The following is a 25293-nucleotide window of genomic DNA, read 5'->3' as shown; positions in this document are numbered from 1 at the left end:
ACACTACACTACACTACACCGTATTACACCACACTACACTGCACCACACCACACTAAGCCGCACTACACCACAATCAACCACACCACACCACACTGTACTACATTACATCGCACCGCACCGCAATCAACCGCACCGCAGAACACTGTACTACACTACATCACACCACACTCTGAGTGGTATTATTGATGACAGCACTATCTATGAATTGTATTATTTAAAACCAATATGATCTATAACATTTATTATATAAAAACAGTATTATCTACAACTAATGTCTCGGACTTGAAATATCTACAAATAGCAAAATCTACAATTAGTATTACATATATATTTATCTCTATAAGATATTTTTTGATATTTGCACATTATTTGTCTTGGCAGCCGCCTCCTGATACTGGTTGCTAATATATAAAATGTAGGTATCGGGGAGGGGGGGGGGGGGGCATGTTGAGGTGCTCTATAAGGGGATGTTCTGATGTTAATAAGTGATTACATATACACGGGATAGGTGATCACTGTTCTATAGGTGTGAGTCTGACCTCTGGGGTGCTGTGCACGCCCCATCTCTTCCCTGGCTGTGGAAGGCCTCAGCCAAGAGGAGCAGAATGGTGTGGCTCAGGATCAGCAGCAGCATGGAGGACATTCATTATACAGTAGTACTGAGCAGTGCAGCTGTGAATCCAGCACTAGCCTCTATGTAGCTCACACTCAGGATCAGCAGCTGTATGGAGGACATTATACAGCAGTACTGTGCAGTGTATCTGTGAATCCAGCACTAGACTCTATGTAGCTCAGGATCAGCAGCAGCATGGAGGACATTATACAGCAGTACTTAGCAGTGCAGCTGTGAATCCAGCACTAGCCTCTATGTAGCTCACACTCAGGATCAGCAGCAGCATGAAGGACATTATACAGCAGTACTGCGCTGTGTAGCTGTGAATTCAGCACTAGACTCTATGTAGCTCAGGATCAGCAGCAGTATGGAGGAGATTATACAGCAGTACTGCGCTGTGTAGCTGTGAATTCAGCTATGGGGTAAAACAAACACAACCAGCTCCACTGACCTTCTGTCTGTTCCTCTCTCAGGTTCTCTTACCTCAAAGAGATGCAATTTTCAGAGTGAATGAGCAGAAAGCTGGGGAGAGAAGAAGCAGCTCATAAGTGGAGAAAGTGTATTTCTCTGATAAGATATATTACAAAGTTTCTTATATTCGCCTGTATTATTGATTTATGCATCTTTAAGAAAACACTAGATGGATCTTAGGCCAGCACTAAGGGTGAAGGAGTAGCTACTTATACTCCTGCCTTCTCTGCAGAAGAGGAGACAGTGGAGCCATTACAGAAGAGCTCCCATGTCTGAGATGTAATACCGGTCTCCGCCTGTGCACAATAAGTGGCGCTGTTTCTTTGTAATCTCACACAGCTTTGAGTTCTGGTTCTTTTGCTTTATGACACAATCTCCATTTTCTCCTCAGATCTCAGAGGAAATTAAGTTGTGTGAAGGAGAGGAGTGCGCTTATCTCAGGAACTCCAGGAAAAACCTGCTAAAGAACATATTGGTGAGAAGCAGCGGCAGAGAATCCCGGAGAGACGCCGTCAAATCCTGCTAAATCCTTCCTGCTTGTGGCCAATTTTCAATTCTGCATATTTATTTTTTTTTTCCCCTCTTTATCTAAGAGCCACAATTTTTTTTTTTTACATCTCCATCAACATATAGAGCCGTTGTGCACCATTTTTAGGTGTATACGCCTATTGGAGGCGGACACCCAAACTTAGTATACTGCGTCTCGGGGTCCGCCTCCAATAGGCGTATAGCCCCTGGTGCACGGCAGACACACGGTGACTCCGTCTGCACCATTATAGTCAGTAGCCCCGTTAGCGCTTATGTCCAAATCCCATTTTGCAGGGGGTCCGGATGGAAGCCCCGATGGGACCACTAAACAGGGAGAGGAACGCAGTGTGAGAGCACACCTAATGTACTGCAAAATGGAAAAACAAATACAACTGGGGTGAAATAAACGGCGGAATGGCGTTTTTATTTTTAAGTTTTATTTTTACTGCTTTCATTGTGTTTATAAAAGTAACCAAGCGATAAGATTCTCTAGATTGGGATGATTACAATGACACCAAACACCAAAAATAATGCTCTAAAAAAAAAAAGGACAAAAAAATAAATAATTTGTCACCCTTTTTTGAGACAGGTTACAATTTAATTTTTCCATTAAATTTTTTTGTATTGTATTTATAGGTAAGGATAAGAGCAGCAAAACTGCATTTCTGGAGTCTTTAATGTTTATTTTCTCTTTTCAATGTTTACATATCATACTAATTAATCTTATATTTTATATATTTTAATATATTGGACTTTTTCCACATTTTTATATATATATATATATATATATATATATATATATATATATATATATACATACTGTATATGTGTGTGTGTGTGTGTGTGTATATATATATATATATATATATATATATATATATAAATATAGAAATGTGGACCAAAAGTTTGGACACACCTTCTCATTCAAAGAGTTTTCTTAATTTTCATGACTCTAAAAATTGTAGATTCACATTGAAGGCATCAAAACTATGAATTATCACATGAGGAATGAAATACTTAACAAAAAAGTGTGAAACATCTGAAAATATGTCTTATATTCTAGATTCTTCAAAGTAGCCACCTTTTGCTTTGATTACTGCTTTGCACACTCTTGGCATTCTCTTGAAAAGCTTAAGGCCTCTTTCACACATACGTGCCTCCGGTACGTGTTTGGCAGTTTTCTCACGTACCGGAGACACGTACACACGTAGACCTATGTATTCCTATGGTTTTGGACACACGTAAGTATTTTCGCACGGAACGTGTGTCTGTTCCGTACTTACGTGTGTCCGTGTGTTTCTCACGGCAACATGTCCGTTTTCTCTCCGGCATCATGGGTGTCACACGGAACGCAAACGTGTCACACGTAATGCAAACGGACCACACGGATGAGTTCCGTGTGACACGCACCGGAGAACAGACATGTGTTTGTGAGAAAAAAAAAAAAAACTTTACTAATCTTCTCCAGCCCTCCTGTCTCTGCCGCTGCTGTCACTTGCTGCCGACCGCCGCTCATTATGCTCATTGAATATTCACTTCACTGCGGCCGGAAGCAGCAACAGCAGCGGGGAGTCGGCAGGACCGGAGACCGAAGATCAGCACCACGGACAGCGACGCCAGGGACAGGTGAGTTGAAAGTTCCCGTTGTCCGTGTGTTATCATGGATAACACAAGGATAACACACGAAGAACACACGTAGGCAATAAACACGGCTCACGGAGGGCAATGCGCACCTCTGACACGTCCATGAAAAACGTGCGTGGTTTCTCATGAACGTGTGAAAGAGAGCTCAAGAGGTAGTCACCGGAAATAGTTTTCACTTCACAGACGTGCCCTGTCAGGTGTAATAAGTGGGATTTCTTGCCTTATAAATGGGGTTGGGTCCATCAGTTGTGTTGTGCAGACGTCTGGTGGATACACAGCTCATAGTCCTACTGAATTGACTGTTAGCTTTTTTTTCCTTGCCATAATACAAATTCTAAGTAAAGAAAAACAAGTCATCATTACTTTAAGAAATAAAGGTCAGTCAGCCTGAAAAATAGGGAAAACTTTGAAAGTGTCCACAAGTGCAGTGGCAAAAACCATCAAACACTGCAAAGAAACTGTCTCACATGAGGACCGCCCCAGGAAAGGAAGACCAAGAGCAAGAATCACCTCTGCTGCGGAGGATAAGTTAATCGCAGGTTAACAGCAGCTCAGATTAGAGACCAGGTCAATGCCACACAGAGGTCTAGCAGCAGACACATCTCTACAACAACTATTAAGAGGAGACTTTGTGCAGCAGCCTTCATGGTAAAATAGCTGCTAGGAAACCACTGCTAAGGACAGGCAACAAGCAGAAGAGACTTGTTTGGGCTAAAGAACACAAGGAATGGACATTAGACCAGTGGAAATCTGTGCTTTGGTCTGATGAGTCCAAATTTGAGATCTTTGGATCCAACCACCTTGTCTTTGTAGAAAAGGTGAACGGATGGACTCTACATGGCTGGTTCCTACCGTGAAGCATGGAGGAGGAGGTGTGATGGTGTGGGGGGTGCTTTGCTGGTGACACTGTTGGGGATTTATTCAAAATTGAAGGCATACAGAACCAGCATGGCTACCACAGCATCTTGCAGCGGCGTGCTATTCCATCCGGTTTGCGTTTAGTTGGACCATCATTTATTTTTCAACAGGACAATGACCCCAAACACACCTCCAGGCTGTGTAAGGGCTATTTGACTAAGAAGGAGAGTGATGGGGTGCTACGCCAGATGACCTGGTCTCCACAGTCACCAGACCTGAACCCAATTGAGATGGTTTGGGGGTGAGCTGGACCGCAGAGTGAAGGCAAAAGGGCCAAGAAGTGCTAAGCATCTCTGGGAACTCCTTCAAGACTGTTGGAAGACCATTTCCGGTGACTACCTCTTGAAGCTCATCAAGAGAATGCCAAGAGTGTGCAAAGCAGTAATCAAAGCAAAAGGTGGCTACTTTGAAGAACCTAGAATATAAGACATATTTTCAGTTGTTTCACACTTTTTTGTTAAGTATTTCATTCCACATGTGTTAATTCATAGTTTTGATGCCTTCAATGTGAATCTACAATTTTCAGTCATGAAAATAAAGAAAACTCTTTAGCGGGCTTTACACGCTGCGACATCGTTAATGAATTATCGTCGGGGTCACGGTGTTTGTGACGCACATCCGGCGTCATTAACGAGATCGCAGTGTGTGACACTTATGAGCGACTTTAAACGATCGCAAAAACGGTCAAAATCGTTTGCCGCGGAGAGGTCGTCCTGAAACAAAAAAAACGTTTTCTGCTTATTAGCGATGTTGTTCCTCATTCCTGCGGCAGCGCACATCGCTATGTATGACACCGCACGAGCGATGAACATCTCCTTACCTGCCTCCACCGGCAATGAGGAAGGAAGGAGGTGGGCGGGATGTTACGTCCCGCTCATCTCTGCCCCTCCGCTTCTATTGGACGGCTGCCATGTGATGTCGCTATGACGCTGCACGAACCGCCCCCTTAGAAAGGAGGTGGTTTGTCAGCCTGAGTGACGTTACAGGGCTGGCAAGTCCATTTGATGAGGGTAAGTGAGGTTGTACGCCACGGGCAGCGATTTGCCCATGTCGCACAACCGACGGGGGCGGGTACGATCGCGATCTCGATAGCGAGATTGCAGCGTGTAAAGCCCGCTTTAGAATGAGAAGGTGTGTCCAAACTTTTGATCTGTACTGTGTATATATATATATATATATATATATATATATATATATATATATATATATACAGTGCCTACAAGTAGTATTCAACCCCCTGCAGATTTAGCAGGTTTACACATTCGGAATTAACTTGGCATTGTGACATTTGGACTGTAGATCAGCCTGGAAGTGTGAAATGCAGCAAAAAAGAATGTTATTTCTTTTTTTTTTTTTTTTTTTTTTAAATTGTGAAAAGTTTATTCAGAGGGTCATTTATTATTCAACCCCTCAAACCACCAGAATTCTGTTTGGTTCCCCTAAAGTATTAAGAAGTATTTCAGGCACAAAGAACAATGAGCTTCACATGTTTGGATTAATTATCTCTTTTTCCAGCCTTTTCTGACTAATTAAGACCCTCCCCAAACTTGTGAACAGCACTCATACTTGGTCAACATGGGAAAGACAAAGGAGCATTCCAAGGCCATCAGAGACAAGATCGTGGAGGGTCACAAGGCTGGCAAGGGGTACAAAACCCTTTCCAAGGAGTTGGGCCTACCTGTCTCCACTGTTGGGAGCATCATCCGGAAGTGGAAGGCTTATGGAACTACTGTTAGGGTATGTGCGCACGTTGCTTTTTACCTGCTTTTTACCTGCTTTTTTGCTGCTTTTTCTTCTGCGCTGTTTAATGCCAAAATGGATGTGTTCTTCTATTCAAGCAAAGTCTATGGGAATTTGGGTTTCTTGTTCACACTATGTTGTTCAAAATGCTGCCTTTTTGTGGCAGAACTTTGGTCAAAAACTCAGCTTTGCAGTGCAAAACCCAAATGGCAAAAACAATTGACATGTTGCTTCTTTGAAAAGCTGAGTTTTTGACCAAAGTTCTGCCTCAAAAAGGCAGCATTTTGAACAACATAGTGTGAACAAGAAACCCAAATTCCCATAGACTTTGCTTGAATAGAAGAACACATCCATTTTGGCATTAAACAGCGCAGAAGAAAAAGCAGCAAAAAAGCAGGTAAAAAGCAACGTGCGCACATACCCTAAGCCTTCCACGGCCTGGACAGCCTTTGAAAGTTTTCACCCGTGCCGAGGCCAGGCTTGTCCGAAGAGTCAAGGCTAACCCAAGGACAACAAGGAAGGAGCTCCGGGAAGATCTCATGGCAGTGGGGACATTGGTTTCAGTCAATACCATAAGTAACGTACTCCACCGCAATGGTCTCCATTCCAGACGAGCCCGTAAGGTACCTTTACTTTCAAAGCGTCATGTCAAGGCTCGTCTACAGTTTGCTCATGATCATGATCACTTGGAGGACTCTGAGACAGACTGGTTCAAGGTTCTCTGGTCTGATGAGACCAAGATCGAGATCTTTGGTGCCAACCACACACGTGACGTTTGGAGACTGGATGGCACTGCATACGACCCCAAGAATGCCATCCCTACAGTCAAGCATGGTGGTGGCAGCATCATGATGTGGGGCTGTTTCTCAGCCAAGGGGCCTGGCCATCTGGTCCGCATCCATGGGAAGATGGATAGCACGGCCTACCTGGAGATTTTGGCCAAGAACCTCCGCTCCTCCATCAAGGATGTTAAGATGGGTCGTCATTTCATCTTCCAACAAGACAACGACCCAAAGCACACAGCCATGAAAACCAAGGCCTGGTTCAAGAGGGAAAAAATCAAGGTGTTGCAGTGATCTAGTCAGTCTCCTGACCTTAACCCAATTGAAAACTTGTGGAAGGAGCTCAAGATTAAAGTCCACATGAGACACCCAAAGAACCTAGATAACTTGGAGAAGATCTGCATGGAGGAGTGGGCCAAGATAACTCCAGAGACCTGTGCCGGCCTGATCAGGTCTTATAAAAGACGATTATTAGCTGTAATTGCAAACAAGGGTTATTCCACAAAATATTAAACCTAGGGGTTGAATAATAATTGACCCACACTTTTATGTTGAAAATTTATTAAAATTTAACTGAGCAACATAACTTGTTGGTTTGTAAGATTTATGCATCTGTTAATAAATCCTGCTCTTGTTTGAAGTTTGCAGCCTCTAACTTATTTGCATCTTATCAAACCTGCTAAATCTGCAGGAGGTTGAAGACTACTTGTAGGCACTGTATATATATATATATATATATATATATATACACAGTACAGAAGAGTGTTTCAGAGTTTTATATATACATTTACACTTGTCCAAGGGAGTTAAAGACAGAATAATGTTCTCATATAAAGCTTGGTTCAGCTTAATATGAGGAGGACAAAGATGGCGGCCACGAGGGGGCTTCAGCATGCTATGGGGGGCTTCAGAAAACTCATCAGCTCCCAGTGATTGCCTAGACATTTGTGCTATTTAAATGCTGTTCTCAATGATTGATAACCGCATTTAAATGGGTGAACAGCAGTGATCTGATCTAGCTCCTGTTACTGCAGTTACAGTCAGATGCCAGCTGTGTAAGACGGCTCCTGAGCCTGCGCCATACACGGGGACTAGAAATAGGACGCCTTATTTCGGAAAGGGTTTAATTCAGAATGACGAGACTTTTAGACCCAATATGATGCACATGGACAGCGCATGCAGGGGGGTGCAGGTGTAAGGAGCGGACTCAAGAGCCGCGTATGCCCCCATACAGGGTGGATGCCAGCAGCTGCCTGTAACAGCAGCGACCAGAGCCACCTATGGATCATTACATCCACTATACAGAGCAATGCTGAACTGTACAGGTTATCACAGGGGGACTAAAAAAAACAACAAAGTATAATTATCAATTTTTAAGAATATAAAAAAAATAAGAAAATAAAGTTTGAACTGTCCCTTTCCCAATACAAAAAAAAAAGTCCAGAAAAAGTTAAATATATGAAAATCTAAAATAATTTAACCCATCAGATGCATGCTGTGATAAAAAAAAACAAATTGCAAAGTAAAAAAATTGTACATGACCCCGCGCCTGTGTATCCTGACCCTGCACCCTCTTGCTTTCTTACAGGCGGATGTACTGGCGAGACAGCTGCAGAAGAAGTGACCCGCTATAATGTTATTACGCCCCAGGTTTGGCCCCGGACTCCTGCTGTGCCTCTTACCATCCCCCCACACCTTTTGGGCACCGTCCTGGGCACGGATAGCCACCTTTTATGTCTGTCCAGGATTTACGGGACATTCCTCCTCCACCGCCGTTCTCTAGGATCCAGTATTCGTCCCAAAAGATCTCCTGTGTTTTCTCACACGTCTCCATTTTCCTGAAATTTTCGTAAATAATTTCGTATGCATTTCGCTGTAGATGGCGCTGAGGGGGTTAATAATGGGACATTGCAAATAAAGTCCTCATCCAGGTAATCCCGGTGTCCGGCATTTGTCTCTGCGCACGCCTCCTGTCCGCCACCAGGGGGAGCCGAATGCACATATGTTACTATGGAGCTCCTGATATGCTGAGGGGTCCCCTTCATGCCTACTTCAGGGCCACATAACTAAAATGTGTCCAATTTGGTCCAATTGGCAAATAAAATTAAATTCGGACTGAACAGATGAATCCCAAATCAAAAGGGCGCTGAAAATGTTTATTTTGCATCGAACAGTCCCAAAAGCGAAATAAATGGAAGTAAAAGGGTTATATAGTAATAAGATTATACTCCTCTCCTTGCCCACTGCTCCTCCCAGCCCAGTAATAAAGTCACTACCACCACCTACTGGACACATGAGTTATATACTGGGCAGAGCAGGAGGTACAAGGTCTGAACCTACAGCTCCCTCTAGTGGTGCCCGTGTGTCCTGCAGCTCCCTCTAGCGGTGCCCGTGTGTCCTGCAGCTCCCTCTAGTGGTACATGTTGCGTCTTGCAGCTCCCTCTAGTGGTGCCTGTGGTGTCCTGCAGCTCTCTCTAGTGCCGCTCATGTGTCCTTGTGCTACCACTAGTGGTGCCCGTGTGTTCTACAGCTCCCTCTGGTGGAAAAGATATGACCCACAGCTCCCTCTAATGGTGCCTGTGCTTTCCTGCAGCTCTCTCTAGCAATGTCAATGTGTCCTGCAGCTCCTTCTAGTGCAGGTGTGTCCTACAGTTCACTCTAATGGTGCCTGTGGTGTACTGAAACTCTCTCTAGTGCATATGTATCCTGCAGTTTCCTCTAGTGGCATATGTGATGTCCTGCAACCTCCTCTAGTGGTGCCTGGGAATGCTGCAGCTCCCTCTAGTAATGCCAGTGTGTCCTCCAGCTCCCTCAAATGCATGGGTGTCCTGCAGCTCCCTCAAATGCATGGGTGTCCTGCAGCTCCCTCTAGTGGTGCCGGTTTGTCCTGCAGCTCCCTCTAGTGGTGCTCGTGTGTCCTGCAGCTCCCTCTAGTGGTGCCTGTTTGTCCTGCAGCTCCCTCTAGTGGTGCCCGTGTGTCCTGCAGCTTCCTCTAGTGTACTGCTCTCCTGCAGCTCCCTCTAGTGGTGCCTGTTTGTCCTGCAGCTCCCTCTAGTGGTGCCCGTGTGTCCTGCAGCTTCCTCTAGTGTACTGCTCTCCTGCAGCTCCCTCTAGTGGTGCCCGTGTGTCCTGCAGCTCCCTCTAGTGGTGCCCGTGTGTCCTGCAGCTCCCTCTAGTGGTGCCCGTGTGTCCTGCAGCTGCCTCTAGTGCTGCCCGTGTGTCCTGCAGCTCCCTCTAGCGGTGCCCGTGTGTCCTGCAGCTCCCTCTAATGGTGCCTGTGTGTCCTTCAGCTCCCTCTAATGGTGCCCGTGTGTCCTGCAGCTCCCTCTAATGGTGCCCGTGTGTCCTGCAGCTCCCTCTAATGGTGCCCGTGTGTCTTGCAGCTCCCTCTAGTGGTACCTGTGTGTCCTGCAGCTCCCTCTAATGGTGCCCGTGTGTCCTGCAGCTCCCTCTAGTGGTGCCCGTGTGTCCTGCAGCTCTCTCTAGTGACACCCGTGTGTCCAGCAGCTCCCTCTAGAGGTGCTCGTGTGTCCTGCAGCTCCCTCTAGTGGTGCTTGTGTGTCCTGCAGCTCCCTCTAGTGGTGCTCGTGTGTCCTGCAGCTCCCTCTAGTGGTGCTCGTGTGTCCTGCAGCTCCCCCTAGCGGTGCCCGTGTGTCCTGCAGCTCCCTCTAGCGGTGCCCGTGTGTCCTGCAGCTCCCTCTAGCGGTGCTCGTGTGTCCTGCAGCTCCCTCTAGTGGTGGCCGTGTGTCCTGCAGCTCCCTTTGGCGGTGGCCGTGTGTCCTGCAGCTCCCTCTAGTGGTGCTCGTGTGTCCTGCAGCTCCCTCTAGTGGTGCCCGTGTGTCCTGCAGCTCCCTCTAGTGGTGCTTGTGTGTCCTGCAGCTCCCTCCAGTGCACTTCTGTCCTGCAGCTCCCTCTAGTGGTGCCCATGTGTCCTGCAGCTGCCTCTAGCGGTGCCCGTGTGTTCTGCAGCTCCCTCTAGTGGTGCTCGTGTGTTCTGCAGCTCCCTCTAGCAGTGGCCGTGTGTCCTGCAGCTCCCTCTAGTGATGCCTGTGTGTCCTGCAGCTCCCTCTAGTGGTGCCTGTGTGTCCAGCAGCTCCCTATAGTGGTGCCCGTGTGTACAGTAGCTCCCTCTAGTGGTGCCCGTGTGTCCTGCAGCTCCCTCTAGTGGTGCCCGTGTGTCCTGCAGCTCCCTCTAGCGGTGCCCGTATGTCCTGCAGATCCCTCTAATGGTGCCTGTGTGTCCTTCAGCTCCTTCTAATGGTGCCCGTGTGTCCTGCAGCTCCCTCTAATGGTGCACGTGTGTCCTGCAGCTCCCTCTAGTGGTGCCCGTGTGTCCTGCAGCTCCCTCTAATGGTGCCCGTGTGTCCTGCAGCTCCCTCTAGTAGTGCCTGTGTGTCCTGCAGCTGCCTCTAGCGGTGCCCGTGTGTCCTGCAGCTCTCTCTAGTGACACCCGTGTGTCCTGCAGCTCCCTCTAGTGGTGCTTGTGTGTCCTGCAGCTCCCTCTAGTGGTGCTTGTGTGTCCTGCAGCTCCCTCTAGTGGTGCTCGTGTGTCCTGCAGCTCCCTCTAGTGGTGCTCGTGTGTCCTGCAGCTCCCTCTAGTGGTGCCCGTGTGTCCTGCAGCTCCCTCTAGTGGTGCCCGTGTGTCCTGCTGCTCCCTCTAGTGGTGCCCATGTGTCCTGCAGCTCCCTCTAGTGGTGCCCGTGTTTTTTGCAGCTCCCTCTAGTTGTGCCCGCGTGTCCTGCAGCTCCCTCTAGCGGTGCCCGTGTGTCCTGCAGCTCCCTCTAGTGGTGCTCGTGTGTCCTGCAGCTCCCTCTAGTGGTGCTCGTGTGTCCTGCAGCTCCCTCTAGCGGTGCCTGTGTGTCCTGCAGCTCCCTCTAGTGGTGGCCGTGTGTCCTGCTGCTCCCTCTAGTGGTGCCCATGTGTCCTGCAGCTCCCTCTAGTGGTGCCCGTTTGTTTTGCAGCTCCCTCTAGCAGTGGCCGTGTGTCCTGCTGCTCCCTCTAGTGGTGCCCATGTGTCCTGCAGCTCCCTCTAGTGGTGCCCGTTTGTTTTGCAGCTCCCTTTAGCGGTGGCCGTGTGTCCTGCAGCTCCCTCTAGTGGTGGCCATGTGTCCTGCAGCTCCCTCTAGTGGTGGCCGTGTGTCCTGCAGCTCCCTCTAGTGGTGGCCATGTGTCCTGTAGCTCCCTCTAGCGGTGGCCGTGTGTCCTGCAGCTCCCTCTAGTGGTGGTCGTGTGTCCTGCAGCTCCCTCTAGTGGTGGCCGTGTGTCCTGCAGCTCCCTCTAGTGGTGCTCGTGTGTCCTGCAGCTCCCTCTAGTGCTGCCTGTGTGTCCTGCAGCTCCCTCTAGTGGTGCCTGTGTGTCCAGCAGCTCCCTCTAGTAGTGCCCGTGTGTCCTGCAGCTGCCTCTAGCGGTGCCCGTGTGTCCTGCAGCTCTCTCTAGTGACACCCGTGTGTCCTGCAGCTCCCTCTAGTGGTGCTTGTGTGTCCTGCAGCTCCCTCTAGTGGTGCTTGTGTGTCCTGCAGCTCACTCTAGTGGTGCTCGTGTGTCCTGCAGCTCCCTCTAGTGGTGCTCGTGTGTCCTGCAGCTCCCTCTAGTGGTGCCCGTGTGTCGTGCAGTTCCCTCTAGTGGTGCCCGTGTGTCCTGCTGCTCCCTCTAGTGGTGCCCATGTGTCCTGCAGCTCCCTCTAGTGGTGCCCGTGTTTTTTGCAGCTCCCTCTAGTTGTGCCCGCGTGTCCTGCAGCTCCCTCTAGCGGTGCCCGTGTGTCCTGCAGCTCCCTCTAGTGGTGCTCGTGTGTCCTGCAGCTCCCTCTAGTGGTGCTCGTGTGTCCTGCAGCTCCCTCTAGCGGTGCCTGTGTGTCCTGCAGCTCCCTCTAGTGGTGGCCGTGTGTCCTGCTGCTCCCTCTAGTGGTGCCCATGTGTCCTGCAGCTCCCTCTAGTGGTGCCCGTGTGTCCTGCAGCTCCCTCTAGCGGTGCCCGTGTGTCCTGCAGATCCCTCTAATGGTGCCTGTGTGTCCTTCAGCTCCTTCTAATGGTGCCCGTGTGTCCTGCAGCTCCCTCTAATGGTGCACGTGTGTCCTGCAGCTCCCTCTAGTGGTGCCCGTGTGTCCTGCAGCTCCCTCTAATGGTGCCCGTGTGTCTTGCAGCTCCCTCTAGTGGTACCTGTGTGTCCTGCAGCTCCCTCTAGTAGTGCCTGTGTGTCCTGCAGCTGCCTCTAGCGGTGCCCGTGTGTCCTGCAGCTCTCTCTAGTGACACCCGTGTGTCCTGCAGCTCCCTCTAGTGGTGCTTGTGTGTCCTGCAGCTCCCTCTAGTGGTGCTTGTGTGTCCTGCAGCTCCCTCTAGTGGTGCTCGTGTGTCCTGCAGCTCCCTCTAGTGGTGCTCGTGTGTCCTGCAGCTCCCTCTAGTGGTGCCCGTGTGTCCTGCAGCTCCCTCTAGTGGTGCCCGTGTGTCCTGCTGCTCCCTCTAGTGGTGCCCATGTGTCCTGCAGCTCCCTCTAGTGGTGCCCGTGTTTTTTGCAGCTCCCTCTAGTTGTGCCCGCGTGTCCTGCAGCTCCCTCTAGCGGTGCCCGTGTGTCCTGCAGCTCCCTCTAGTGGTGCTTGTGTGTCCTGCAGCTCCCTCTAGTGGTGCTCGTGTGTCCTGCAGCTCCCTCTAGCGGTGCCTGTGTGTCCTGCAGCTCCCTCTAGTGGTGGCCGTGTGTCCTGCTGCTCCCTCTAGTGGTGCCCATGTGTCCTGCAGCTCCCTCTAGTGGTGCCCGTTTGTTTTGCAGCTCCCTCTAGCAGTGGCCGTGTGTCCTGCTGCTCCCTCTAGTGGTGCCCATGTGTCCTGCAGCTCCCTCTAGTGGTGCCCGTTTGTTTTGCAGCTCCCTTTAGCGGTGGCCGTGTGTCCTGCAGCTCCCTCTAGTGGTGGCCATGTGTCCTGCAGCTCCCTCTAGTGGTGGCCGTGTGTCCTGCAGCTCCCTCTAGTGGTGGCCATGTGTCCTGTAGCTCCCTCTAGCGGTGGCCGTGTGTCCTGCAGCTCCCTCTAGTGGTGGTCGTGTGTCCTGCAGCTCCCTCTAGTGGTGGCCGTGTGTCCTGCAGCTCCCTCTAGTAGTGCCTGTGTGTCCTGCAGCTCCCTCTAGTGCTGCCTGTGTGTCCTGCAGCTCCCTCTAGTGGTGCCTGTGTGTCCAGCAGCTCCCTCTAGTAGTGCCCGTGTGTCCTGCAGCTGCCTCTAGCGGTGCCCGTGTGTCCTGCAGCTCTCTCTAGTGACACCCGTGTGTCCTGCAGCTCCCTCTAGTGGTGCTTGTGTGTCCTGCAGCTCCCTCTAGTGGTGCTTGTGTGTCCTGCAGCTCCCTCTAGTGGTGCTCGTGTGTCCTGCAGCTCCCTCTAGTGGTGCTCGTGTGTCCTGCAGCTCCCTCTAGTGGTGCCCGTGTGTCGTGCAGCTCCCTCTAGTGGTGCCCGTGTGTCCTGCTGCTCCCTCTAGTGGTGCCCATGTGTCCTGCAGCTCCATCTAGTGGTGCCCGTGTTTTTTGCAGCTCCCTCTAGTTGTACCCGCGTGTCCTGCAGCTCCCTCTAGCGGTGCCCGTGTGTCCTGCAGCTCCCTCTAGTGGTGCTCGTGTGTCCTGCAGCTCCCTCTAGTGGTGCTCGTGTGTCCTGCAGCTCCCTCTAGCGGTGCCTGTGTGTCCTGCAGCTCCCTCTAGTGGTGGCCGTGTGTCCTGCTGCTCCCTCTAGTGGTGCCCATGTGTCCTGCACCTCCCTCTAGTGGTGCCCGTTTGTTTTGCAGCTCCCTTTAGCGGTGGCCGTGTGTCCTGCAGCTCCCTCTAGTGGTGGCCATGTGTCCTGCAGCTCCCTCTAGTAGTGCCTGTGTGTCCTGCAGCTGCCTCTAGCGGTGCCCGTGTGTCCTGCAGCTCTCTCTAGTGACACCCGTGTGTCCTGCAGCTCCCTCTAGTGGTGCTTGTGTGTCCTGCAGCTCCCTCTAGTGGTGCTTGTGTGTCCTGCAGCTCCCTCTAGTGGTGCTCGTGTGTCCTGCAGCTCCCTCTAGTGGTGCTCGTGTGTCCTGCAGCTCCCTCTAGTGGTGCCCGTGTGTCCTGCAGCTCCCTCTAGTGGTGCCCGTGTGTCCTGCTGCTCCCTCTAGTGGTGCCCATGTGTCCTGCAGCTCCCTCTAGTGGTGCCCGTGTTTTTTGCAGCTCCCTCTAGTTGTGCCCGCGTGTCCTGCAGCTCCCTCTAGCGGTGCCCGTGTGTCCTGCAGCTCCCTCTAGTGGTGCTTGTGTGTCCTGCAGCTCCCTCTAGTGGTGCTCGTGTGTCCTGCAGCTCCCTCTAGCGGTGCCTGTGTGTCCTGCAGCTCCCTCTAGTGGTGGCCGTGTGTCCTGCTGCTCCCTCTAGTGGTGCCCATGTGTCCTGCAGCTCCCTCTAGTGGTGCCCGTTTGTTTTGCAGCTCCCTCTAGCAGTGGCCGTGTGTCCTGCTGCTCCCTCTAGTGGTGCCCATGTGTCCTGCAGCTCCCTCTAGTGGTGCCCGTTTGTTTTGCAGCTCCCTTTAGCGGTGGCCGTGTGTCCTGCAGCTCCCTCTAGTGGTGGCCATGTGTCCTGCAGCTCCCTCTAGTGGTGGCCGTGTGTCCTGCAGCTCCCTCTAGTGGTGGCCATGTGTCCTGTAGCTCCCTCTAGCGGTGGCCGTGTGTCCTGCAGCTCCCTCTAGTGGTGGTCGTGTGTCCTGCAGCTCCCTCTAGTGGTGGCCGTGTGTCCTGCAGCTCCCTCTAGTAGTGCCTGTGTGTCCTGCAGCTCCCTCTAGTGCTGCCTGTGTGTCCTGCAGCTCCCTCTAGTGGTGCCTGTGTGTCCAGCAGCTCCCTCTAGTAGTGCCCGTGTGTCCTGCAGCTGCCTCTAGCGGTGCCCGTGTGTCCTGCAGCTCTCTCTAGTGACACCCGTGTGTCCTGCAGCTCCCTCTAGTGGTGCTTGTGTGTCCTGCAGCTCCCTCTAGTGGTGCTTGTGTGTCCTGCAGCTCCCTCTAGTGGTGCTCGTGTGTCCTGCAGCTCCCTCTAGTGGTGCTCGTGTGTCCTGCAGCTCCCTCTAGCGGTGCCTGTGTGTCCTGCAGCTCCCTCTAGTGGTGGCCGTGTGTCCTGCTGCTCCCTCTAGTGGTGCCCATGTGTCCTGCAGCTCCCTCTAGTGGTGCCCGTTTGTTTTGCAGCTCCCTTTAGCGGTGGCCGTGTGTCCTGCAGCTCCCTCTAGTGGTGGCCATGTGTCCTGCAGCTCCCTCTAGTGGTGGCCGTGTGTCCTGCAGCTCCCTCTAGTGGTGGCCATGTGTCCTGTAGCTCCCTCTAGCGGTGGCCGTGTGTCCTGCAGCTCCCTCTAGTGGTGGTCGTGTGTCCTGCAGCTCCCTCTAGTGGTGGCCGTGTGTCCTGCAGCTCCCTCTAGTAGTGCCTGTGTGTCCTGCAGCTCCCTCTAGTGCTGCCTGTGTGTCCTGCAGCTCCCTCTAGTGGTGCCTGTGTGTCCAGCAGCTCCCTCTAGTAGTGCCCGTGTGTCCTGCAGCTGCCTCTAGCGGTGCCCGTGTGTCCTGCAGCTCTCTCTAGTGACACCCGTGTGTCCTGCAGCTCCCTCTAGTGGTGCTTGTGTGTCCTGCAGCTCCCTCTAGTGGTGCTTGTGTGTCCTGCAGCTCCCTCTAGTGGTGCTCGTGTGTCCTGCAGCTCCCTCTAGTGGTGCTCGTGTGTCCTGCAGCTCCCTCTAGTGGTGCCCGTGTGTCGTGCAGCTCCCTCTAGTGGTGCCCGTGTGTCCTGCTGCTCCCTCTAGTGGTGCCCATGTGTCCTGCAGCACCATCTAGTGGTGCCCGTGTTTTTTGCAGCTCCCTCTAGTTGTACCCGCGTGTCCTGCAGCTCCCTCTAGCGGTGCCCGTGTGTCCTGCAGCTCCCTCTAGTGGTGCTCGTGTGTCCTGCAGCTCCCTCTAGTGGTGCTCGTGTGTCCTGCAGCTCCCTCTAGCGGTGCCTGTGTGTCCTGCAGCTCCCTCTAGTGGTGGCCGTGTGTCCTGCTGCTCCCTCTAGTGGTGCCCATGTGTCCTGCACCTCCCTCTAGTGGTGCCCGTTTGTTTTGCAGCTCCCTTTAGCGGTGGCCGTGTGTCCTGCAGCTCCCTCTAGTGGTGGCCATGTGTCCTGCAGCTCCCTCTAGTGGTACCTGTGTGTCCTGCAGCTCCCTCTAGTAGTGCCTGTGTGTCCTGCAGCTGCCTCTAGCGGTGCCCGTGTGTCCTGCAGCTCTCTCTAGTGACACCCGTGTGTCCTGCAGCTCCCTCTAGTGGTGCTTGTGTGTCCTGCAGCTCCCTCTAGTGGTGCTTGTGTGTCCTGCAGCTCCCTCTAGTGGTGCTCGTGTGTCCTGCAGCTCCCTCTAGTGGTGCTCGTGTGTCCTGCAGCTCCCTCTAGTGGTGCCCGTGTGTCCTGCAGCTCCCTCTAGTGGTGCCCGTGTGTCCTGCTGCTCCCTCTAGTGGTGCCCATGTGTCCTGCAGCTCCCTCTAGTGGTGCCCGTGTTTTTTGCAGCTCCCTCTAGTTGTGCCCGCGTGTCCTGCAGCTCCCTCTAGCGGTGCCCGTGTGTCCTGCAGCTCCCTCTAGTGGTGCTTGTGTGTCCTGCAGCTCCCTCTAGTGGTGCTCGTGTGTCCTGCAGCTCCCTCTAGCGGTGCCTGTGTGTCCTGCAGCTCCCTCTAGTGGTGGCCGTGTGTCCTGCTGCTCCCTCTAGTGGTGCCCATGTGTCCTGCAGCTCCCTCTAGTGGTGCCCGTTTGTTTTGCAGCTCCCTCTAGCAGTGGCCGTGTGTCCTGCTGCTCCCTCTAGTGGTGCCCATGTGTCCTGCAGCTCCCTCTAGTGGTGCCCGTTTGTTTTGCAGCTCCCTTTAGCGGTGGCCGTGTGTCCTGCAGCTCCCTCTAGTGGTGGCCATGTGTCCTGCAGCTCCCTCTAGTGGTGGCCGTGTGTCCTGCAGCTCCCTCTAGTGGTGGCCATGTGTCCTGTAGCTCCCTCTAGCGGTGGCCGTGTGTCCTGCAGCTCCCTCTAGTGGTGGTCGTGTGTCCTGCAGCTCCCTCTAGTGGTGGCCGTGTGTCCTGCAGCTCCCTCTAGTAGTGCCTGTGTGTCCTGCAGCTCCCTCTAGTGCTGCCTGTGTGTCCTGCAGCTCCCTCTAGTGGTGCCTGTGTGTCCAGCAGCTCCCTCTAGTAGTGCCCGTGTGTCCTGCAGCTGCCTCTAGCGGTGCCCGTGTGTCCTGCAGCTCTCTCTAGTGACACCCGTGTGTCCTGCAGCTCCCTCTAGTGGTGCTTGTGTGTCCTGCAGCTCCCTCTAGTGGTGCTCGTGTGTCCTGCAGCTCCCTCTAGTGGTGCTCGTGTGTCCTGCAGCTCCCTCTAGCGGTGCCTGTGTGTCCTGCAGCTCCCTCTAGTGGTGGCCGTGTGTCCTGCTGCTCCCTCTAGTGGTGCCCATGTGTCCTGCAGCTCCCTCTAGTGGTGCCCGTTTGTTTTGCAGCTCCCTTTAGCGGTGGCCGTGTGTCCTGCAGCTCCCTCTAGTGGTGGCCATGTGTCCTGCAGCTCCCTCTAGTGGTGGCCGTGTGTCCTGCAGCTCCCTCTAGTGGTGGCCATGTGTCCTGTAGCTCCCTCTAGCGGTGGCCGTGTGTCCTGCAGCTCCCTCTAGTGGTGGTCGTGTGTCCTGCAGCTCCCTCTAGTGGTGGCCGTGTGTCCTGCAGCTCCCTCTAGTAGTGCCTGTGTGTCCTGCAGCTCCCTCTAGTGCTGCCTGTGTGTCCTGCAGCTCCCTCTAGTGGTGCCTGTGTGTCCAGCAGCTCCCTCTAGTAGTGCCCGTGTGTCCTGCAGCTGCCTCTAGCGGTGCCCGTGTGTCCTGCAGCTCTCTCTAGTGACACCCGTGTGTCCTGCAGCTCCCTCTAGTGGTGCTTGTGTGTCCTGCAGCTCCCTCTAGTGGTGCTTGTGTGTCCTGCAGCTCCCTCTAGTGGTGCTCGTGTGTCCTGCAGCTCCCTCTAGTGGTGCTCGTGTGTCCTGCAGCTCCCTCTAGTGGTGCCCGTGTGTCGTGCAGCTCCCTCTAGTGGTGCCCGTGTGTCCTGCTGCTCCCTCTAGTGGTGCCCATGTGTCCTGCAGCTCCATCTAGTGGTGCCCGTGTTTTTTGCAGCTCCCTCTAGTTGTACCCGCGTGTCCTGCAGCTCCCTCTAGTGGTGCCCGTGTGTCCTGCAGCTCCCTCTAGTGGTGCTCGTGTGTCCTGCAGCTCCCTCTAGTGGTGCTCGTGTGTCCTGCAGCTCCCTCTAGCGGTGCCTGTGTGTCCTGCAGCTCCCTCTAGTGGTGGCCGTGTGTCCTGCTGCTCCCTCTAGTGGTGCCCATGTGTCCTGCACCTCCCTCTAGTGGTGCCCGTTTGTTTTGCAGCTCCCTTTAGCGGTGGCCGTGTGTCCTGCAGCTCCCTCTAGTGGTGGCCATGTGTCCTGCAGCTCCCTCTAGTGGTGGCCGTGTGTCCTGCAGCTCCCTCTAGTGGTGGCCGTGTGTCCTGCAGCTCCCTCTAGTGGTGGCCATGTGTCCTGTAGCTCCCTCTAGCGGTGGCCGTGTGTCCTGCAGCTCCCTCTAGTGGTGGTCGTGTGTCCTGCAGCTCCCTCTAGTGGTGGCCGTGTGTCCTGCAGCTCCCTCTAGTAGTGCCTGTGTGTCCTGCAGCTCCCTCTAGTGCTGCCTGTGTGTCCTGCAGCTCCCTCTAGTGGTGCCTGTGTGTCCAGCAGCTCCCTCTAGTAGTGCCTGTGTGTCCAGCAGCTCCCTTTAGCGGTGGCCGTGTGTCCAGCAGCTCCCTTTAGCGGTGGCCGTGTGTCCTGCAGCTCCCTCTAGCGGTGGCCGTGTGTCCTGCAGCTCCCTCTAGCGGTGGCCGTGTGTCCTGCAGCTCCCTCTAGTGGTGCTCGTGTGTCCTGCAGCTCCCCCTAGCGGTGCCCGTGTGTCCTGCAGCTCCCTCTAGCAGTGGCCGTGTGTCCTGCAGCTCCCTCTAGCGGTGGCCGTGTGTCCTGCAGCTCCCTCTAGTGGTGCTCGTGTGTTCTGCAGCTCCCTCTAGTGGTGCTCGTGTGTTCTGCAGCTCCCTCTAGCGGTGCCCGTGTGTCCTGCAGCTCCCTCTAGTGGTGCTCGTGTGTTCTGCAGCTCCCTCTAGCGGTGGCCGTGTGTCCTGCAGCTCCCTCTAGTGGTGCCCGTGTGTTCTGCAGCCCCCTCTACCGGTGGCCGTGTGTCCTGCAGCTCCCTCTAGTGGTGCCCGTGTGTCCTGCTGCTCCCTCTAGTGGTGCTCGTGTGTTCTGCAGCTCCCTCTAGTGGTGCCCGTGTGTCCTGCTGCTCCCTCTAGTGGTGCACGTGTGTCCTGCAGCTCCCTCTAGTGGTGCTCGTGTGTCCTGCAGCTTCCTCTAGTGGTGCTCGTGTGTCCTGCAGGTCCCTCTAGTGGTGCTCGTGTGTTCTGCAGCTCCCTCTAGTGGTGCTCGCGTGTCCTGCAGGTCCCTCTAGTGGTGCTAGTGTGTCCTGCAGCTCCCTCTAGTGGTGCTCGTGTGTCCTGCAGCTCCCTCTAGTGGTGCTCGTGTGTCCTGCAGGTCCCTCTAGTGGTGCTCGTGTGTCCTGCAGGTCCCTCTAGTGGTGCTCGTGTGTCCTGCAGGTCCCTCTAGTGGTGCCCGTGTGTCCTGCAGCTCCCTCTAGTGGTGCTCGTGTGTCCTGCAGCTCCCTCTAGCGGTGCCCGTGTGTCCTGCAGCTCCCTCTAGTGGTGCTCGTGTGTCCTGCAGCTCCCTCTAGTGGTGCCCGTGTGTCCTGCAGCTCCCTCTAGTGGTGCTCGTGTGTCCTGCAGCTCCCTCTAGCGGTGCCTGTGTGTCCTGCAGCTCCCTCTAGCGGTGTCCGTGTGTCCTGCAGCTCCTTCTAGTGCACACCCCCTCCTCCTTTGTCCTCTTGACATTATCACATTTCTGGACTGATCCTGAAATACTCTGTGCTGCTGAGGACTGTGCTCCATCCACTAGGACCTCCAGCCCACCCCCTCCTCCTCCTCCTCTTCTATCCTCACAGACATCATTATATATCAACTAAAGAATGTATGTCTGGAACACCAATGGTGTGAACAGGGTGCAAGACTCAAAAATATACAACTAAACAATAGGATAAAGAGTTGCACACCAGTCACAATGTATAGGGGAATAATGAAAAGCATAACTGCTATATGAATACTAGACTGAAAAATACAATGGACTATGTGAAATAAGTGAAAAATATGAAAATGGTATCTGCATAACTGCTATGAAAAATAGGAATGAGAGATATTTAGCCATTGTATTGATCAATGCAAAGGAGCCCCAAAACCAAACGCCAAGGTAATCTCTATTTTTGGGGTCCCTAACCTATGTGTAACCTCACCTGCAGTTAAAAAACTTGCTCTGTATGGGAAGCAAGGGACCAAGCTATATATGTGTGAAATAAGACACATGGCTATGGGTGGGGCAGGGTTCTCAGACAAAAAGTGCATACTAACTAAAGAATGTATGTCTGGAACACCAATGGTGTGAACAGGGTGCAAGACTCAAAAATATACAAGCAAGTTTTTAACTGCAGGTGAGGTTACACATAGGTTAGGGACCCCAAAAATAGAGATTACCTCGGCGTTTGGTTTTGGGGCTCCTTTGCATTGATCAATACAATGGCTAAATATCTCTCATTCCTATTTTTCATAGCAGTTATGCAGATACCATTTTCATATTTTTCACTTATGTCACATAGTCCATTGTATTTTTCAGTCTAGTATTCCTATAGCAGTTATGCTTTTCATTATTCCCCTATACATTGTGACTGGTGTGCAACTCTTTATCCTATTGTTTATCATTATATATCAAGACTGGTCACTGGATTTCTCACCTAACATACTCTGTGCTGCTGTGGCTTGATTGCTTACAGATTTTTCTATCATTTGGATCTTAAAAGACAGAAAAGAAAATAAAAAATACTTAGTAACACTCCCTACTCCAAGTACTGAGCTACCACTAATTTCAATTCAGGGCACTGACAGCAAGCAGAGATGTTGAAAAAATGAAGGGTCGCACCGAGGAAGAGATCCGCCTTATCTCGAGAGGAGGAGACGTAAGGAACCGCCCCAGGATGAATTGGCTCCGCCCAGAAAGCGGCAGGTTCCTCTTAGCCACGCCCACACACGGTCAACCTTGGAAAACCACAAGCCCACATTAGGCTACAAATAACTCCGCCTCCACACACGGATAGCCCCTCCTACTTGTTGGTAGGGTTTTACATACTCCTGATTGACTCCGCCCACACATCGCTTGTTTCGATTATACGCAGCGGCTGGATCCGCCCATTAATGATTGATCGCTGCATCCTCCGCCCCAACGTTCTACGCTCATGCAGCGAGCACCTCAGGCTCCGCCTTCTTACTGGCACTTTGACTCCTCCCACTTACTGGCAGGACGCTGTACGACTTACGTCACGCAAGACTTGACCACGCCTTCTAGCCGCCTCCAGCTTGACGGATGTATGACATTGGTCACGTCTTCAGTGTGCGCCGTTGGAATTCGTCTCTTCCCACAGTGCATGGACAGGCGGTGATAAGAGGAGAGCGGAGCGGGTATGTCAGCAGTGTCTGCCGGTGTGGAGGGGGTCACTGCGGTCACACATGAGCTGAGCTGAGGTGTTGTGACAGACTCACGTAATGGCGACCAATGAGAGTTCAGCTTTAATTTTCCCAGAGCGAATTTGCGGATGAGTGCTGCTCTCTGATTGGCTGTCCAGGTCTGTGCGGTGTGTGACTTCCTTACAGAGCAGGTCGTTATAGAAACCCATGGCAATTGACATTGTGTTTCATTTCCACCCTAAGTAGATGGAGAACGAGAAGGGGCATTCCTAATTTACCTGCTCACAGGGGTGCAATAGAAGTCATGGGGACACATAGCAGAAGTTATAAGTAGGCTCCCCCCTCCCCCCAAAAAAATATTTATAGATATATATTTTAACTGGGTCACGTCATTGCATATGTCACAACTTTTCAGCAATTACAAAATAATTTCCCCCCTACTGAAGCCCCAGATTCCCCTTTCATTGCAGCCATAAAGTATGGTCAGCAAAAGTGCCCTCAAAACTCTGTATGACCCCCCCCACAGTGACTTCCCCACAAACAGTATGATGACCCTACTGTACCCCCTCAACTACTACTGCAAAGTATGGTGACACACAGCCCTCCAAACAGTATGATAGATCCCACACAATCCATAACACTGCATAATGTCTTGTGTACACTTGCATACACTATAATGGCCCTCAAATAGCCATCATAAAGTATAATGGATCCCTCATAGCTCCCCAAATATTATAGTGGCCCCCATAGTCTAGACCTCCATATAGTATACTGCAACCCCCATAGTCCTCCTTATAGAATAATACATTCCCTATAGTCCTCCATATAGTATACTGCAACCCCCATAGTCCTCCGTATAGTGTAATGCAACCCCCATAGTCCTCCGTATAGTGTAATGCAACACCCATAGTCCTCCATATAGTATAATGCATTGTCCATAGTCCTCCATATAGTATAATGCATTGTCCATAGTCCTCCATATAGTATAATGCATTGTCCATAGTCCTCCATATAGTATAATGCATTGTCCATAGTCCTCCATATAGTATAATGCATTGTCCATAGTCCTCCATATAGTATAATGCATTGTCCATAGTCCTCCATATAGTATAATGCATTGTCCATAGTCCTCCATATAGTATAATGCATTGTCCATAGTCCTCCATATAGTATAATGCATTGTCCATAGTCCTCCATATAGTATAATGCATTGTCCATAGTCCTCCATATAGTATAATGCATTGTCCATAGTCCTCCATATAGTATAATGCATTGTCCATAGTCCTCCATATAGTATAATGCATTGTCCATAGTCCTCCATATAGTATAATGCATTGTCCATAGTCCTCCATATAGTATAATGCATTGTCCATAGTCCTCCATATAGTATAATGCATTGTCCATAGTCCTCCATATAGTATAATGCATTGTCCATAGTCCTCCATATAGTATAATGCATTGCCCATAGTCCTCCATATAGTATAATGCATTGCCCATAGTCCTCCATATAGTATAATGCATTGCCCATAGTCCTCCATATAGTATAATGCATTGTCCATAGTCCTCCATATAGTATAATGCATTGTCCATAGTCCTCCATATAGTATAATGCATTGTCCATAGTCCTCCATATAGTATAATGCATTGCCCATAGTCCTCCATATAGTATAATGCATTGCCCATAGTCCTCCATATAGTATAATGCATTGCCCATAGTCCTCCATATAGTATAATGCATTGCCCATAGTCCTCCATATAGTATAATGCATTGTCCATAGTCCTCCATATAGTATAATGCATTGCCCATAGTCCTCCATATAGTATAATGCATTGCCCATAGTCCTCCATATAGTATAATGCATTGTCCATAGTCCTCCATATAGTATAATGCATTGCCCATAGTCCTCCATATAGTATAATGCATTGCCCATAGTTCTCCATATAGTATAATGCATTGTCCATAGTCCTCCATATAGTATAATGCATTGTCCATAGTTCTCCATAGGCTATGTGTCCACGGTAGAATGTACCTGCGGATTTTTCTGCATGAAAATCCGCACCTTTTTTTTTGCCGCAGATTTACCACGAATTTGCTGCGGATTTTGATGCGGATTTCCCCCCCCCCCCCCATTCTATACCCAAAATCCGCACCAAAATCCGCAACAATAATTGACATGCTGCAGATTTTTCTGGATCAAAATCCGCGGCAAATCCGCCGCGGAAAAATCCGCAGCATGGACACAGCATTTCCAAAATGCCATTGAAATGGCTTGGAAGTGCCGCTGCTGCAGATTTTCGGAAAATCCGCGGTAAATCTGCGGCAAAATCCGCAGCGTGGGCACATAGCCATATAGTATAATGCATTGTCCATAGTTCTCCATATAGTATAATGCAACCCTCATAGTCTTCCATATATAATGCACAGCTCATAGTCCTCTGTATAGTATAATGCACCCCCATAGTCCTCCGTATAGTATAATGCACCCCCCATAGTCCTTCATATAAAATGCACCCCCCATAGTCCTTCATATAAAATGCACAGCCCATAGTCCTCTATATAAAATGCACAGCCCATAGTCCTCTATATAAAATGCACAGCCCATAGTCCTCTATATAAAATGCACAGCCCATAGTCCTCCATATAAAATGCACAGCCCATAGTCCTCTATATAAAATGCACAGCCCGTAGTCCTCTATATAAAATGCACAGCCCGTAGTCCTCTATATAAAATGCACAGCCCGTAGTCCTCCATATAAAATGCACAGCCCGTAGTCCTCCATATAAAATGCACAGCCCGTAGTCCTCTATATAAAATGCACAGCCCATAGTCCTCTATATAAAATGCACAGCCCATAGTCCTCCATATAAAATGCACAGCCCGTAGTCCTCCATATAAAATGCACAGCCCGTAGTCCTCTATATAAAATGCACAGCCCGTAGTCCTCTATATAAAATGCACAGCCCGTAGTCCTCCATATAAAATGCACAGCCCGTAGTCCTCCATATAAAATGCACAGCCCGTAGTCCTCCATATAAAATGCACAGCCC

General features: G+C 51.4%; 1 protein-coding gene and 1 long non-coding RNA gene across 2 annotated transcripts in view; one reads left to right on the top strand and one right to left on the bottom strand.

The window, feature by feature from the left end:
- Positions 1-8624, top strand: part of LOC142275777 (progonadoliberin-2) — a 40246-nt gene extending 31622 nt beyond the window's left edge. The window contains exons 4-5 of the mRNA XM_075332590.1: positions 1477-1560; positions 8286-8624. Coding sequence (XP_075188705.1) covers positions 1477-1560; positions 8286-8321 — 120 coding nt within the window. The 3' untranslated portion in view covers positions 8322-8624. The remainder of the gene's footprint in view (positions 1-1476; positions 1561-8285) is intronic.
- Positions 1-25293, bottom strand: part of LOC142275941 (uncharacterized) — a 127333-nt gene that overhangs the window by 65064 nt on the left and 36976 nt on the right. The window contains exon 2 of the long non-coding RNA XR_012739541.1: positions 1098-1136. This is a non-coding gene — a long non-coding RNA (uncharacterized LOC142275941). The remainder of the gene's footprint in view (positions 1-1097; positions 1137-25293) is intronic.

The sequence above is a fragment of the Anomaloglossus baeobatrachus genome, chromosome 1 (assembly GCF_048569485.1).
Source record: "Anomaloglossus baeobatrachus isolate aAnoBae1 chromosome 1, aAnoBae1.hap1, whole genome shotgun sequence".
NCBI classification, from domain to species: domain Eukaryota; kingdom Metazoa; phylum Chordata; class Amphibia; order Anura; family Aromobatidae; genus Anomaloglossus; species Anomaloglossus baeobatrachus.
Note: the sequence above shows the minus strand (reverse complement) of the source record. Positions and strands in the feature narration are given on the sequence as shown.